At 40.5% G+C, this 18575-nt stretch overlaps 1 protein-coding gene across 5 annotated transcripts in view; it reads left to right on the forward strand.

Moving 5' to 3' along the window:
* Positions 1-18575, forward strand: part of epha7 (eph receptor A7) — a gene marked incomplete at its 3' end in the record, with an annotated part of 96814 nt that overhangs the window by 67518 nt on the left and 10721 nt on the right. For 3 of the 5 annotated variants that reach the window (XM_083898775.1, XM_083898773.1, XM_083898776.1), the window contains exons 4-8: positions 3589-3713; positions 6115-6283; positions 10372-10480; positions 13854-13909; positions 18209-18334. In XM_083898775.1, the coding sequence (XP_083754901.1) occupies positions 3589-3713; positions 6115-6283; positions 10372-10480; positions 13854-13909; positions 18209-18334 (585 nt within the window). Of the gene's footprint in view, positions 1-3588; positions 3714-6114; positions 6284-10371; positions 10517-13853; positions 13910-18208; positions 18335-18575 lie in introns of all 5 variants that reach the window. The other 2 variants (XM_083898774.1, XM_083898777.1) reach the window with 2 other exon arrangements.

The raw sequence follows: 18575 nt of genomic DNA on the forward strand, positions 1-18575 counted from the left end.
CCAATTGCAAGTGAAGTGACGTTAAGGAATCCACTGCCTCTGCTGCATAAAATTTGATGAGTCTCTTGTGAGCCCTCCAACTTTATAAAAGTTCAGCAGCAAATGGCGCTAGCGAGCCCCTGTGAACTCCATAGTGTTGTAATGTAATAACAGCAGAGAAAGTAATGTGTCCACAAGTCATCCACCTTTTTGGATTGAGACGTGCCGTTTTGAACATTTATTTTTTAAGTCTAAGGCAGTTAAAGGCAGAAAAGACCAAAAAGAACAGATGTCCTGGTTAGTAACTGGAACAAGTCCGCAGTATGCTTTGTCTTGATGTACTAAAGAGGAACACTCAGGGTAGATTTCTGAAAGTTCTGAGCGCCAAATTCATACCCTTCATGGTCATGTAGACCATGTATGTATGAGGCAGCATATTGTCTTACGTTTAGTAAACTTTCCTGTGTTAGATTTTCAAAAACATGATGGAAATATGTCCAGTTTAACTTTGTGTAATTATTTGGATATCTATGAGATCCAAAACTGTGTAAACATATATACCAAACAAGTGCACATGAAGGGTTGGAAAATACATCTGCGGGGCATGAAAGCAAATGTCGGATTAAAGCAGTAAACACAGACAAGAAGCAGCATTTAGTGCCTATAAACCCAAACCAGAATTAGATGCTGGAAGAGAAAGGTCCATATTTCAAGGGCATCGTCTGGATGTGGGAAGAGAAAGCAGCCAAATTGGATGGAGTTAAGCTGCAATAACTGCTTGTTATGACTCTGGAGAGAAAACTCAATCGTCCTTTTGACCGGCCGACTCTGCTGAGAAAGGCTGCATTGTTCCTGTGTTTTGGGAGGATCGTGAGGGGACATGTCACAACAGCACGTTTTTGACAAGGTCTTGGGTTGTCCACTCTTGTGTGAGTTCCTCACAGGAATGCTGATGAGGCTTAATGAGGTTTGAATCCAGCTGGAGTTATTAGCGGCAGGCCATCTCTAAACAGTCCAGGGTCAGGCAGCGTAAAAAGGCTACAGAGGTCCATTCCCGCTGGATCACTGAGCATGGCGCTGACACGTCAGTGCTTCAGCAGCTTTTGTCCATCAAGGGATTCTTTTGTCTCTGTTGATTGGCGTCCAGTATCAAAACAATTACAGGATCTCTCTGTCATTTTGCAGATTTAGGAACTTGCTACTCTGCCAAATGTTTTCTCAACTAGAGCGTGGCTTTTTCAGCAGCATTCTTCTATCTAAACCCAACCGAGCATGAGAGAAACTAACCGAACCTGACCCGAACCCAGCAGACTGTTCTTCTTCTGAGTTTGAACCTCACCTAGGCTTGATACAGTCACATCCTGCTAAAGTTATCTTAGTCTGTACTGCCTAACTTTTACAAAAATTTGCTTTAAGGCTGACACATAGAGAGTATGTGGAGGAAGCATCAAGTTTTGCTGAGCTGTGTTTGTTTTCTTACACTACATACAACATTAGTTTAGTGATGTTCAACGAAGAGTTGACAAATCAAAGCATATTGTACAAATATACCAACACAGACACGAGCCATCACCATCACTGCTCTGCTAACATTCAGTACCAGGCGTCGCCAGTGTTTTGTCCAGTTAATTGATTGTTAGTGTTAAGTTGTGTTGTGTGTATTTTTGGCAAGTAAGCCAGAACCCAGTCAAAGTATCCAAATCTAATCAGGAAGATCATTTCAATATTCTATCTGAACCCAAGTGAACCTGCCACATACTGCTGGGAACAGACGGGCTTGGGTTAGGAATCCACCCTCAAATGTCATTAGATAAATGTAAGCTTGCCCTGCTTTATCATTGGTGAATTGCTTAGGAAAAGATAATAAACCAAATAAATCCATATCGTCTTTGGTGTGCAGTCTTCATTCATAAGCTTTTTTCTTTCATTTGAGAGCACTTTACTGGTGCGTTCCAGACCCAGGAAACAGATCAAGTCACAAATTCTGACAAGTGGTTTCTACCTTGGAGTTCATCTTGTCCCCAGGACGGCTTTTTGAACTTGCTAAGACATGTTAATTAATAGGTTTTACCTCTGGAGTGGCATGAGTCATCACGTTTCCACAGTGTGTTTACAAAGAGGGATTTTTGGGCTGTTTAGTGTGCAGATTTGCAGTAAGCGTATCTTTTGAAAGCATTGTCCCCTTAGGGGTGAGGTTTAGTAATCCAAAAAAGCCTGCCATCTTTTTTCCCCCCTCACTGGAGTTTTTAATAATAATGGTGTATAAATGATGATGATTATAATGATGATAATGATGTGACGGTAATGGAAGAAGCTGCAAACACAGCTGTAGAACTAATACACTTTCCAGGTGCCAGATTGTACGATTCTACAATTGTACGTCCTAACTGCTAAGCCAGTCTTTAAAATTGACTCATACTGAAAGACATAAGGCACAGTTATCTTTGAGCACTGACACATTGTCTGAAACGGGTTGAAATATTTGTGTCAACAGATGAAATTAATGTGTGATATGAAAAGGCTAATTTGCAGTGACAAACTCACAAAACACTGCTGTTGTATCATCTTGAGGGTTTTGGTTTTGGGTTTACTATCCATATTTGCACCAGAAAAGCTCAAATACAACCCTATTCTATGCAGTGCCCAGACCTGCAAAATTAGCCAGAGCAATTAGCAGCTTAAAACCAAGATGCTTAGTCGGCAGTGAAAACTTGATATCTGACAGAAGTGATGTTGCTTCATGTCTGCTGTTAACTCTTAACTGACACACAATGTAAACATTAGAATAGGACTATTGGACTGGTAAAACAAGCTATTTTAACTGCCAATACAAGAACTTTAACCTTGTATTCCATCTATGGTTCTATTTTACTTTTTACAGCAGTAGTTCCTGGAAGGGGTGTAACAGCATGAGTAGCAGTTGTAGCACTTTTAGTATGATTACCATAGGCAGCAGCAGCAGTGGCAGTAGCTGTATTCTTGTTATTAGCAATGCAATCAGTGGTGATACAGCAGTTAGACTAATAGCAGCAGTAGTTAAAGCAGATGTTTCTGTGGCAGCAGCATTAGGAGTAGTTAAAGTAAAGTGACATTACATGGCATAGATATAGGTTTAAGCAAGGCTGTTAAGTTCAGTATGATCATTTACCTACTTAGGTATTAACAGCAAAAAAAAAACATGTTTGAACTTCTGTTTATCACACGTAAATGTGATGGCAGTTAATCTGGAAGCCAGACACTTCATTCAGAACAAGTCATTCAGTGTGCCTTAGTTAATTGGTGTGCATAAGACTGGTGTCAGAGGGTTACAAGACCTCTGCCTCTAAGAGGGTTTTTGAATAGCTTTGTTATCAAGGAAAGTGCCTGCTTGTTCCGCTGGAAATGTCGGAATTAATTGAACTGAATTGTCATTGATAATCGACATGTTGCAGTTTTCCACGGGCCAGGGAGACGTTGTCTTCCGCTGTTTGCATTGTAATTGAAATTTTGTTTGTGGGATTCAAACATTTTGAAGCGCAGTGGAGGAGTCAGTGTGGTTGACTTGTAGCCAGCTGAGTGTGTGGAGAAAGGGTTTGGCCTTCATTTACTGACATGTTCTTTTCTAAACAGCTCCGTCCCAGGTCAGCGAGGTCATCAAGGAGAAAGTGCAGCAGCGCAGCATCCAACTCTCCTGGCAGGAGCCGCAGCAACCCAACGGCGTCATCACGGAATATGAAATCAAATACTATGAAAAAGTGAGTTTGAGATACATTGCCTGTTTATTTCTTTCCTTCTGGTACCCATTTCTTTCCCATTTTCAATCTCCCCTTTCACATTTACTTTTGATGACTCCTCATTGTGTATTCTGCTCTGCCTGCTGCTGTGAGTTGAATTCATGAGATTCTGCAAGTACCTTTGCAATAATGAATGAGATACTCATAAGATTTTAATCAGGCTATAGTTCTTTTGCAGCCACCCCCACGTATGTCAGCACACACACACATCCACAGGTGTCGCATTGTCCAAATTAGCAGTGACTGTTATCTCCTCTCCTGTCCCACATAGATTATACCACTGCTTCCCTGTGTTTCAAGTCCAAACACATCATCTTTTTTTTTACAGTAGAGAGTTAATGGACTGAATTTAAACCAGCTAATCAAAAGCAGGGCACAGAGCTCTGATGCCAGTCCTGCTAGCCACAGCGTCTCTTGCACACACTGACAAATCAGTCTCCTGTGTCACATACTGTGGCTGTGGCCTGCCCAGCTGTAAAAGTGGAAAATTGGAAACCAACGACTACACCCCTAACAGACCCTGGCATTCCATTTGGGCCATGAGCTGAGCAAAGTGTTTACAGCTCAACAACAAAGTACACAATGCGTGCAACCTGTGCATCCAAATGGATTCCTTGATGGGGGATATATTTCCATATGTGCGATAAGACAGTTAATGTACTGCAAATGTGAGGTGAGCAGAATTGTAAAAAAGCACTAATATATTTTAATTTTTTTAATAGTCATTCATCTAGGGCTGTCCTGTTGGGGATTTTTTTTGAACAAAGCAACTTTGTAAAACACTGCAAAGGCCACAATGCAATTAAATTAAGCTGCACTGATATGCTTGTGTATGGTCACTACTTGTTTTCCCTGATTACAGGCATGTTCAGTGTAAATTACTGTTAATACACTGATATACAATAAAAAAAAAATAAAAACAGCCAATGTGACAGAACCTGACCTGAATCTGGCTTATCATTTAAAAAGAAGCAATTTCTGTAATCAGCTGTCCTGGCTGCATACCATTGCTGCATCCCAGAGAAAGAGAAAATGCAGAATGCATTGTGTTCTTTAAATCTCATGTGCTTCTTAAGTAAGAAAAAACAGTCAACGCTGAGCACCATTAAACCATAAAGAATCACTCGTTGCCATCATCAAACTCTCACTGAGCCAACAACAGTGATTGATGGGACACAAAAAAATGAAAAAAGAGCCTTTATAAAGGAAGAATTATATCTTTTATGATCACTACAAAGCAGAAAAAAAGCCTGAAGAAACAGATATTTATTGTGGTGAACCATGTGAAGGGACTGTTGTCATCTCTATTGAGGGCACATCTGATGTTTTCTTCTTTTTTATGCGATGATGTGATAGTGAATTTGGCTCTGTGGTGGGTGTGGCAAGACTATGTAACCACAGTATTGCAATAACTGCAACATCCCTACATCCATCAATCCATCCATCCATTCATTATCTTATCCTTTTGAGGGTTGTGGATGGGCTATAGCCTATCATAGTTACATTTGGTGAGAGCTGGGGAGACCACTAATCTATTAAAATGAATTCCTTGATTCCTAAAATCTAAATCAAAATATCTTGAGGCCATTCTGATATTTAATTAAGGCAGGGTAAAAAAAAAAGGAAATAAAAGAGGAATTCTGATCTTTTTCAACCTGGACAAGGTGGATTACCTCTACTTGCAGGTACACTACGGTTGGATTTGCAAATGGCAAGTCCACAAAGTGTCCACAGAGATCATACATTTAAACACCCATATTTATTCATGCATTGGGACCCATTTTGAAAAATACCAAACTTCCCCTTTAAAACATCTGCACAGGAAATAAACTGTGAATAAAAAAGAAAGTGAGTCGGAAAGAGCGTGAGCTGGACATGAATGTCTTGTTGTGCAGAGGGAATTGGTGCCTCATGATGTGTTTGAACTGGGCACATTTTGGTATATTTCATACAAACATAGGGTAAGAGTTGAAGTGCAGCAACGGCAGATTACTGTAAATCAGGAGCAGAGCAAAAATAACATGGTTAGAACATTTTTACTGGAATCACCAAACATTAGGCCGTTAGAACATTAAGCTAGTCCCTGCCACTCTGATAAATGTAGTATTAATAAGTTAGACAATGTTTTAAAGTGTACAGACTGAATATTGCAGTGGCTGTGTATCTACTTGGATAAACCGTCATTAAACTGGACTAATTTCATTATCAATGTGTAGGTAATTACATTGTGTGAATTATATCTGCAGTATTTATGAAAGGTGTCCGGATAAAAACTCTTCAATAGGACTCAATTATTACTAGAACTATCACACAGCAGTTAGCGTTTTAAAAAAAAAGTATTTTGGTATTTTTCTTTTCACAGGATCAGAAAGACCGGATCTACTCCACAGTGAGGTCCAAGTCCAATTCGGCCACAGTGAACAACCTGAAGCCCAGCACGGCCTACGTGTTTCAGATCCGGGCTTTTACGCAGGCCGGATACGGCACCTACAGCCCCAGAATGGAGATCACCACCAAAGAGGAGGCCACAGGTATGAGGCTAGACAGAAGAACCAGCTAACTGCTGCAGCTGTGCATTATACATGCTTCATTTATAACAAGGATTTAAACAAGTATGTGCATAAAAAACATCTGTGCAATGATGCTGAGTTTGATATTCACAGGTTCAGTAGCCACATTTTATCCAGACATGTCTCTACAGGTGTCTGTAAGTGAGTTTACAGATTATGTGGACCTCTTACAGGGCTTTGATACATGTTTTACCACAATGTCCCATAATAGTGGTCTGTAATAAAGTGGAGAATGCTATTGACCAATTTTAATTAAGTATTTAACCTAGTTGTCAACTAACATTTCCAGAATAACCTTTTGGCATCATGTAAATCCAGTAGTCTGAGCGAGAACTACACTTCAGACCAATCACTTTGCAGTCCAGGCGTTCCTATTGGCTTTTACACTAATACACAAAGTGCAAAGCGACCTAAAAAAAAGGATGGATTAGTGTGTGTCACCTTTTGTTCACGAAAAGCTGATGGGAAGAGCTCAGGAAAGAGGGTCAAAATTTCTTACACATAAGCATTTCAGTGACTTTGGAATAAGAACCTTCAGTCTGTAGTTTTTCTAATGACTTTGTCTACTGCAGCTTTAACAAAGGAATAAGCAAAAATAGCATCTGTGTCATCATTCTTATGTGTCGCTGTGATCCAGTCGTATGCTTTTCACTTGTTCCCCACATTCCTTGCAAGTCTGCTCCTTGACTGCAGCATTTGCAGCACATCGCTGTGGAGAACAGACTCTCTCTGTTGCCACTTCATGTACAACCTGTTAATGTCTGCACTTATTACAGAAACAGCCCAGGGAAATTATTTTGCTTTGAAGCAAAGCAAACACAAATTGCTTTGACTTTATGCTGACAAGACATCATGGGAAAAATCGAAGCATAAGGACAAGCTACTGTAGCGTCTTGAGGGTAAACTCATTTAAAGCTAATCAGTTACATTAGCTCTACCTGGAGTGTCACAGTGGGTTGCTGTGTGCTCTAGTGAGGGATGCTGCTCTGAGCTCTTTTGCTATGTATGCTGGCATTACAGGACATGACATAACAGGTTAGGCCACCACTGCTGTCTTTGTGACTAAAGACCTTTAATAAGTGTTGGTAATACCATAGCAGGTGCTACAAGGGAAGTCAACATTCTGGGAAAATGTGCTGAGTGATAATCACTCTCATGTCTGTGCATTATTGTCACAACATAGTTAGTTTAGCATAAAATGTGGTCAGAACCATACTGAACACTAGCACTTATTTGTGCAAACTCACTGAAATGTCTGTTCCTCTAACCAACCAACCAACAGATACAGTCATCATGGTGCGTTCCATTTGTAGTCGGAACTAAAAATTGTCAAGGTCATACTGCTTCTTTTACTGTTAACAGCAGTGGCGGCTCCTGAAGAAAGGGGGGGGGGGGGACAGTATCAATTCGTTGTTAGATGATTAACAGAGTCAACTAGATGGCAACTTCATAAACAAACATTATTTACATGAATCTAATGTTGCATGATGTAAAATAGCTAAACAGAACACAAGATGTGTCCAGCAACCACATTAAGACAGGGACAGCATATTAAGTCAAGTATTTATTAACTGACCAAGGATCAAGAGAAACAAGAACTTTCACAACCTTTCCCAGATACATACAACAAACACATGACAAGATAGTGCAGTCAAATTATCTTAGAATACTTTCTTACACGAAACAGTCCGATTGTCGGATTTGCGTGAAGTTTAACCTGCAGTTAAACCCTGAGCGATACAACCTGTGACCCAAGCACATTTGTGCATGCACATAAATCCTCATTAAAAATGCATTGGAGGGTATGTTTTTGAAAAAAAAAACTTTAAACATGAGAGTCAGTGGGATCATTTTTGGGCGATTCTCCACGTCAATCAAATCGCCCAAAAAGAGGTGGAACCATAAACCATGGCCTGGACAATGACAAATAATATGTCTAGTGATTAAAAACGACTTTTTTCTGGCAGAGATGGCTGAAAGGAATATTAGTACTAAGGATCTTTGGAATTGCTTAGGGAAAAAAATCTCTTTCTCCTCCTAGTTGGTAGGGCTTTGCCCAAATCGTCCCTATACTCAAAGGGATATTATGTGATCGTTTGTCTTAAAGAAGAATTGATAAACAGATTATTGATATGGTAGAAGATATTGAAAAACCACTCAATGACTCCACCAGAAATGTGCAGATTGTTATTTCTGGCCAGACATTGCAGGGCATGCATGACAGTAACAAAGGTGAAGATTAGTTTGATGAAGCACCACCATCATCACTACCATCTGACACCACCCACCCCTTCCAGTCTTGGCTAGAAGCAGTTCCAGCCATCACATAAGAGAGATTATTCTGATTTATACATGTTAAATAATTTAATGTGGCCCTCCAAGGGTATTCTAACAAATTGAAATTGCTTTATATAGAAAAAAGGTTGTCCACCCCTGGTACAGGGTAAACTCTTGAGTGCCAATTATATAGGAAGTAGGAAATGAGTGAGCAAGGGAGTGATTTTGGACACAGCCCAAGTCTCTGGGTTGCTGAGCACAGTCACTGTGTCCGGCCGGAGTGCCAAGAAAAAGTTCCAGATTGTAACTGCCTCTAAAACCACAGACAACAACAAAAAAATATCTTTGTTCATGGGTCAAAGTAGTTTCTTACAGTGAGGTAATTAGTGAAATGTAGAGCCTGTGGATGTTTTTTTTTTTCCACACAGCCAGACTGTCCATGCTGAGGAAAGAGAATACATATGATAGTACAGCCAACATAGTATGGCCTTATCTACAGTTATAGGGATGCAATGAATGAATGTCTGTTGATTCAAGGTTATAAAACCTCAAATGATTTCCTTCTGGTCAACGCACCAACAATATTTATTTCATTGTCATTAGTGAAGAAGTAGTGAAGAAAATTGTTTTTTAATTGATTCTTTAATATAACCCTTCTGCAGTTAACAGTTAATTCATAAGCGTTTGTGATAATTGGATTTTGGTCCATCACACTGATCAAGAGGGGGAAAATGAGCCATGAGGGATTTCCAACATTCTGGCAAAATATTACAGTTTGAGTTTCAATTTGGCCTCATTTGTTTGCTGTTTACACCAGCAAGTGTTTGTTAATCATACATTAATTGTCATGTGACATACCTTTTCAGCTGTTGCATACACTGTGGACCAATTTCCTTACCCTTATACTGAGTTAAAACACATGTATAGACTTAGATCATTTTAGTTTTAAAAATGCTATTTTAAAATAAAAAACCCAGTAATGCCAGTAACCCAGCTTTAGTTCGGAGGCTAACCTCAGTGGAACATCCATCATCTACACAAGAGAACACATTAATTACCCATAACACATGCAGAGTGTGTCATATGAAAAGGTTAGACGTTTGCAGGCAAGTCAAAGTGTCCTTGACCAGCATATCGAGCCGCTAGTCTCATTCTCAACAGTGACACCTGCTTGTATGTAACGTGACAGTTGAGTCCTCCAACCTCATTCCAGAATAGACAGTTGGTAAAATATTGAAGCGTGATTGAGTAACAGCTGATCAAATGTCACCAGGTTTTTCATCCCCCATCCCTTCCAGAAAAAATAAATAAAACAAGGCTAAAGAAACACCTTGGATATACTCGATTTAAAATGCATAACTTCAACCCCCCAACCCACCAAATACACTGCTTGTGTGCATTGACTTTATACGCAGAGCAATTGTCAGTGTGTCAATGCAAACAATCCGAGCACTATGAGAGCTCTGAATGGGGAAACAATCCAACCTGAATGTGTCTTTGTTTGAGATGAAGGGCATTGCCATTGCCGTCTGGGACTATTAAGCCCACTTTCTGAAACAGTAGAGCCGTGTGTGTGTGTGTGCGTGTGTGAGGACTGCTCAAAAATAGAAGTGTCCCTCCTCCTCCTCTATGACAGAGAAGAGGAGGTGGGGGAGGGTTATCAATCTCCACGCTGCTCATTGGGCTCAAGTATGTCATGTAGATTGTGCTCTTTGATGTGCCGAAGTTCACACTGTGCTTTCTCATATCTTTCTGTCTGTGTGTGTCATCAGCTGCAATCGTCTCCAGCGAGCAGAACCCCGTCATCATCATAGCAGTGGTGGCCGTGGCGGGGACCATCATCCTGGTCTTCATGGTATTCGGCTTCATCATCGGGAGAAGGTACGCTCTCGCGGGCCCCATTGACTCTCCGCTCCTGTGAGTCTGCGCTTGTCAATTAGCTTTTCTGTCACTCACAGGCCTCTTGAGTCGTCACGTGCACATATGCACGCGCACATGTGCACCCATCATCTCGTGGCATGCTTATGGCAATGGGTTGTGATGCTTTTTTTTTTTTACCCACCCTCCAGCCCCAAAATAAAAATGTTAAGCCATTTTTTGTGAAGAGCCATTATCAGACAAGAACTGGAGAGCGAGAAAGCTTTGGTTCTGCCTTCCTGTGTGTGTTTGAGAACCTGAGGGCAGGATGAAGTGTGTGCCAATGCTCACAAAGCACTCTGCCTATTGTCATTATCACCATTTCCTCACATGCTTCATCTGTGTGCTCATCTGCACGAATTGGCATTTCACCAGAGCTTTACACAATTAGCCTCTTGTTTGTCAAAAATGGCATGCCTTCTCTTTCTGAATCATAGGAATTTATAGAAGTACACATTCCACTGTAATCAGTAATGGAGACATTTGCAAAGGCACACAAAGATCTATAAATCTGTGGCGATCATGTAAAAATAACAGCCATTTGCTGCTGTGATAATTTCACTCAAATGTGTCAAGGATTATTAAATGCAGACTTTTCAGACATATCAACCACAACTTTTCAAAAAGTAAAATAAAAAATATATATATATTGAAAGTAAAGTTTTATCAAAATCAAACCCATGCAATAACAGTAATGTGATTATCAAAACCCAGCACCCAGCTTTTTTGGGTCCCCAAAGGGCTTAACCAACCGTTTAGTGTTAAGATGTATCTCTATATGTTTTAAATAATATGGATACAATTAGGTTTTAATTAATTTACCAAACGTTTCTTGGAAATCATTTGTTTACCTATTTAAAATGGTAGTATATATTGCTCTAAATGATTTGATGTGGGTTATGATATGTTTGTTTCCACATATAGGAAGTTTTGGGAAATACTGCTCCAATGGTTAATGTAATACCACTGTAGATATTGTGGTATAACCTCCAGTCTTTTGTATTAATAAACAATATAGGTCATTGGTTTCCACACACTGGTGACAGTAGACGTCTGTTACTGAAGGATAATTGTGGCATTTTGCATCGTTATGTAAAAATAGAGATTGCTGCTGGACTAAAAAACAAAAACAAAAAATATTTACATATCAACCTATTCCTGGAGGTGATCGCGCAGGTCCTGCAGTGCATGATCATCCTCGAGTTTGCAAACATTGATGTTGAAACTAAAACTCTTCGTTTGGTGATGCGGGACACTGACTTGGCTCTTTGTCTGCTTTTAAATGAATCTGATTGTGTCCCACCTCCTTTAACAAAACACCACTGACTTTATTGCCATGTAGATACTGATAGACCTCGGAGCTTTACAGATTGTTCATAGCTTTGCCACCTGTAGCAACGGAGTAAATGTAATGATTTAAATGTGTTATTATTTAACACATTTAAAGACCATGGAAACCATGGAATCTTACAGTGACTCTTGCAAACAAGCAAAAAATGAGCGAAAAGCTTTTTTTTTCCTTCTTCTTTCTTATGAGCTGAACACACCAAACCACAACTGTGACCAAGAAACAACAACACAGACTGTTTGTGGGCTTGTTGAACTATTGTTGCACCAGTATGGCGAAGCTAAACCTGTGGACACAGAGCTAACTTTCACTGCGGTCTTACCGTCTTCTGTGGGAACACTTTTGAGGGCAAAGAGGAAAACGCATTGGCAGATAATGCTGGAGGCTGAATACATTTATCTGAACTGGACGAAAACAGACTTAAGAGGCTAAATCAAACAGTCCAGAGAGACAACATGCCCAGACAAACTGGTTTGTTTTCTTGTGGTCACAACTCTCCACAGCCGACTGAGAAGGAAAAAAAAACTGAGCTGCAGAGACTGAGAACTGCTGTTGACGGTCACTCCAGCAGTGTGTCCATAAGTAATGATTTAGCAGTGCTTGCCAACATGCTTGTCCTGGAGACTTTTATTTCACCTGCACTGAATTGCCTGGAGAAGATGCAGAGGCTGACTGGACAAATACTCAGCTCTCCTGTTCAGTGAGACAAGCTATTACAGCCACTAAAACACTATGTGAGGGATTACACGCAAGTCCCACCAGCATCTGGTTACATTTCCAGACCCACTATGAGCTGAAATTACAGCAGAGGCTGACAGAAAAAGAACCCAATTGTGTCTGATAATCGGGTAAAAGGTGACAAATCCCACAATCACAATGATGTGGCACCTCAGAGGGGTGAGTATAAAGGGTGGTTAGTTGAGCCAATTTATGCTGGACTACAACTAATATTATTATTAATTATTTCATATCCTATTTTCAATCTGTTGGTTATTTTCGCAAATAATTGCTAAGATGTTTCATATAACAAAATGGTGTAAGGCCACTGTTTCCCAAACAAACAAAAGAGACTCTGGCATATTACACCATTGTTTACAAAACCTTCTACATAACAATAACTTTTGAACTTTTTGAAACCCAAATCAGGATATAAAATGTGACAAGAGCAAATTTGTGCATAATGTAGTGACACATTTATAGCCTGTAAATCTCTAACAACTAATATCATTTTTGAATTGGTAAACAGATAATTCCCTAAAGATGTTATTGAAAATATATACAATTTAATCTTAACTAAAAGTTGGAGGTATTCTGCAAATGTGTTAGGGGCCCAAACAAATCTCCTATGACCCAACATCCTTGATACTGCTGAGTCACATGTCAGCTGAATAAAACATCAATCCACGATAAAAAAAAAAATGTGAAGTACAGGTGCACTTCCTGTCTGGATCCAGAGTTCAGAGGAGCTGAAAATATCCTGACGCTCCAAGCTTATACATGTCGTGGAAGATGTCACAGGGCCAGAGCGTGAAGGCAGTGAAAACAGGATGAGGCTGTAGAGTGAAAGAATGCTGCATGCACAATGGAGACCCGCTGCATACAAACACAATGTTTTTTTTCTTCTTTTTTTTCATCTAATGAAAGTGCACATCCATCACTTGTGGCTAGCCACCTGCTTGAGGGAACCTTCAGCACATTGATGTTATAAATCAATATTAGCAGAATGTTGAACAGTCCTTTACATTGTACTGTATGTGTATTGTTTGATGTGTGTTGCATGATAAGATGCTCATGTTACCTTCCCCAGGCTGTGAGGCTGCTGGGTTCACACAGCTCCTGCTGCTCAGCCGGGTTTCATAAGAGATTTGTCATGCACAGCGTTAGTCGCCACATTAAGATTCTTGTAATTTAGGGCGTTTATTTCTCCCTGCACCAATCAGTTGATTTCATCACTCTCTCTCTCTCTCTCTCTCTACCTCCTCCATGCAGGCACTGCGGGTACAGCAAAGCGGATCAGGAGGGAGATGAGGAGCTCTACTTCCAGTGTGAGTGCCTGCATTCATCAACACCAACACACACACACACACACACACACACACACACACACACACACACACACACACACACACACACACACACACACACACACACACACACACACATACTGAAAGTGATGAAACTGTATGAGTTTATGTGTGCATATAATTGCATATTGACTAGAAAGGTGCCTTAAAGGCCCACTGTGTAAGAATTAGTGACATTGAATGGCCGACTTGTACATACAGAGTGGTGGAGTCAGCTGAAATGCTTCTCATTCACTTTGAATGCAGTGGTGTTAAGCATTGCCGAATTGCATTGTGGGTCTGCTCATGCAGAAATAGCAAATTGTTTAACTTTCCAAGCAGCATGGCGAGCGGTTACCGATGAAAACATGCTATGCAAATATTCTACAACACAAACGCTGTCCAATCAAATCTAGTTTATGCATTAAGATCAAACACCACACGGCACAAACGGAGCTGGGAGAAAGTCGTTCTCCCCGTTTTTGGCAGAAAAAGTGCACCTAACAATGGTGACACTCACTAAACATCACGTCAACAATACTTGAGCAACATTAGTAACTCTCAGATATTGCTCTGTTTACCTAAATTACTAAATTGTCATGTGATGGGCATCATCTGAAAAAGAGCTTTGTGAAGCAACACTATCAGACCTGATAGCATTTATACTGTCAAACTGATGAACAACTTTTTGGAGCAGTAGAATTCACACGTTTTCAATAATACTCCTTGCAGCTTTACTGTTACAATGTTGCTTTTGCCTCCATCTAAAAAGAATCACTTCCTGTGTGCTGTGTAGGAATGTTGCTAGGTGGCATAAGATCTATAAACCCTGATGCTGGGAAACACAGAGAGAGCGAGCTTAACATTGGTTGAACTCATTTGACAATGGTTTGAATGAAACATTCATGCACCACCATTTTAAAGCTACGGAAACCAAACTATTTCTATTTTAAACCAATTGTGTGCTCACAAATACATGGTAATTGGTAGTATATTAAATTTTTGACAATAAATCCTGCTGACTTTTTACACACTGGTCCTTTAAAACCCATTAGCACCAGCAGGCCTCACTGTTACATCCCCACTCATTTAATTGGAGTCAAAACTGGGAACAATCGGCCTGAAATCTGCTGCTGATTGGCTGCTTTCTGCGTGCGGAGAGATGAAGTAGTCAGGAAACTAGGAAAGCATGAATGTGACAGCTATCATTGTGGCGGTGAAGGCCAACCCATGAGGAAAGAGTGTTCTTTAAAGCCATAACTTGAATTGCAAGTGACATAGTTTATGGTGTACACTGCTATCAGTAAAAGGGGATTTTTATTTTTTTTAAACACTCACACACTGTCTGTAATGATGCCCCTGGAGATGCAGCTTCCCCGAGTGGAGCTGTAATGATTCACGCTGTAGGCAAACTGCTGATTTGGAAACAGAGGGTCAAGGGGGTCGCAGCTAGAGCAGAGGCAGTGTTGGGGAGTCCGGGTCGGCTACTGTTAAGTGTCTGACAGATCCACCTCAGCAGCTCACCACAGGTTATATCTGTGGCAGAGTGGAAGGAAGGAAGGAAGGAAGGAAGGAAGGAAGGAAGGAAGGAAGGAAGGAAGGAAGGAAGGAAGGAAAAAGTGAGAAAACACAAACAAGTGTCGAGCTTAACAGAGGGATCTCTCGATGCAATATCAAATGACAAGAGGCTGCCGCGGCGACAGGAGCCAGATAGCGCACGCACACTCGACATATAGACCCAATTTGTCTGCCACGTAGCGGCGATAAGACGTCTCCTATCAGATCCGCTGACATCCTGAATGGACAAAACAATTACGGGACCAAGTGGAGGGAAATCTCCTCATGCCGCTGCCACCACTGCTGCCGCCACTGCACAATGCATTACAACATGCTGGCCCTCCTCACTTGAGAATAAGTTGCATTTCCAGCTGGTGAGCCCGCTCTTCAGTCGCAGTGGCTCCACTATTTACTCGGCACTCATTATATTTTAAAGTTGACAGGTTATATTGTTATCAGAGAAATTTAAAATATGGTGTATAATAGGCCCCATGGGTCGTATGTTCACTTAATAGTCCATAATACTGTAATTTGCTGTTAATTTGGAGCACTTTGCAGAACTGTAAACCCCCCTACCCTGTCTCTGAACTTTACCTAACCCTGTTGGGTTTTCCTTCTTTTCTTCAAACTCCTTCCTCTCTCTCTCTCTCTCTCACACACACACACACTATTTCTCTCTCCTCAAGGATATTCATGAAGCAGGCGCATATCAGCGTTATTTGAAATTGCATGGAATTTCATTTTTTCTCTCTTTTTTAACAAAATCCTAAACGTCTCGCCTGAGGCATCAGTCAAGCAAAATAATTAAAAATGCAGCGCCCCACTTCCGCACAAAAATCTCATTTGCTTTCATTGAGAGTTGCTCCATGATAGATAAAGCTAGATAAAGCGGCATTTGTAGCGAACAGACCGCAGAGCTTTATTACTTTATCTGTCGTGGTGTTCAGTGCTGACCCCACTGTCAGGGAGTATAATTACTTATTGTCATCTGTAGATCAACATACACCGTGTGAATAAATGATTTAGTCTCCAAAGTTTGTTGCAGCCTCACTGCTGTCTGTGCTGTCAACAAACTCCGGTAGCTGCAGAAGATTCTACCACATAGGAACTCTATTATAAACAAATATTATATTTGTTTTTTAAAGATGAACCTGTTATTATATTGGAGGTGTAAAAAAAAATCTATCAATTATTTAAAAAAGTCTGCATAGATTCAAAAGGACCCAGTTACTTCTGGGGTTGTGTCATATATTACGGTTCTCATGTGACAATACGAGATGTGGATCTGAATCCCTGCAGGTCTCGAATCAGTTCTCAAGTTTCAGGTTGGACCTGTGAAGATCTTTAATTAAAAGACAATCATTTTGCTTTATTGTCAGCTTTACAGATTCATTTAGAACATACATTTCCACTAAAAAATGTATTATTTATATATTTTTTTATTACTTTTAAACCAACCTATTGTATCAACAATCACGTTGTATTAAAATCCGGTCTCCGTAATCACAGGAAACTGTCTGTTTTGCTTTTTAAATTGCAAATTTTTCTGCACCAAAGTCCACAGAGAAAATCTGGGATTTTACATCAAGGCACACCAGAGTTTATGATCCACTGCTGCCTCATTGAGTGAGTTCAAATGTTTTATTTGGTGATTTTGGCATCCTAAAATCTTACCAAGCAATGGCGTCCAAGAGAAAGAGTCAGAAAGACTGTTGTTGTTGCAGCTGAATAAAATTGAAACTGTGGCTGTTTCTCAATTTTCTGTGTCACGGAACGCAGTTTTAAGATAATTTGAGGCGAGAAATTAGCCATTTAGAGTCTAAACATGTGTGTATTAAGATATGACGTATTTATAGTTTGGCAGTGTTGTCAGCAGTGATCAGACAGAGCAGCTTAGCTCGGCCTGTCCTGAGGACCAATCGCAGCTCTTGCCGTCTCCGTTGCCCCTTGACGGAGTGACAGACACTTAAAATATATTTTTTGCAGCCGGAGACGACGCAGCGACTCTCGGAGAGGCTCTCCGTCAACGCAGAGGGCTCTGCGTAACCTACGTAGAGCACTTTACGCAGGAGTATAAATTGGGCTTTAGTCTCAACAGAATCGATCAAATGTCTGTCTCTCTATGAGATAGTCCTGTAGTCATATAAATCACCATCTCAAAAACATAAAACAGTTGTGAATTGTGGTTGTTGGTAGTTTTCCTGTAGTTTTTATTTATTAAATGATTTATTAAGAAGAAAGAAAAAAAGTTGAATCACTGTTGTAACTTGTACAACAGAACATATTGCTGTGAGACATTCTGGAGTTTTAGGGCAGTACATCAAACTGAAATTGAAAAAGTGGAGCGTTGAGGAGAATTTAGGAGAAGAGGCCTGCCTTCCCAGAATGACATCATGTGGTTTAAAACCTCCAAGATATGACGAGTAGATGAACTAAGGTGCCCGTTGAGACAGATCCTTCTTCATTTTGGTAATCTTAGCTGCTGGGAGGTGAAAGTAACCTCATAGCAGCCTCATAGAAACCCCCACATACGGGTTACTGAAATCTTTTCTTCCCTTTTGTGATGAATTTCCTCGTGTGAAAGCCCTTCTGACACAGGCCACTTACTGTTCAGCAGCTCCCTCTGAACCACTGCTCTCTGTAATCTTTTTGCCTGTCAAGTGCCCGCTGCGGTGCACAGTGTGCATATTTAATCTTAACAGTAATCCTCTTACATTTCTACAGTCAAATTTCCAGGCACCAAAACCTACATTGACCCCGAGACGTACGAGGACCCGAGCAGGGCTGTCCATCAATTTGCAAAGGAGCTGGACGCCTCCTGCATTAAAATTGAGCGGGTTATTGGAGCAGGTGAGCCTATCTTCCACTGTTTAGTCACTCCATGCTCTCATACATCACACTGACAGGCAAATATTTACACCTTGAGTAGGGACACAGCTTCATGCATTGTATATTGATAGTGCAATTGGAAAGAAGGGGAAAAAGTTAATTGCAATTAATGTGTGTCTGCTGGAGGCAGTTGCAGAGACATTCCAGAAAAATTGCTGCCACATGGGTTTTACAGAGGCGGTCAGTGACAATATCTATGCAA

Source organism: Microchirus variegatus (genome assembly GCF_963457635.1).
Source record: "Microchirus variegatus genome assembly, chromosome: 12".
Taxonomy (NCBI): Eukaryota; Metazoa; Chordata; class Actinopteri; order Pleuronectiformes; family Soleidae; genus Microchirus; species Microchirus variegatus.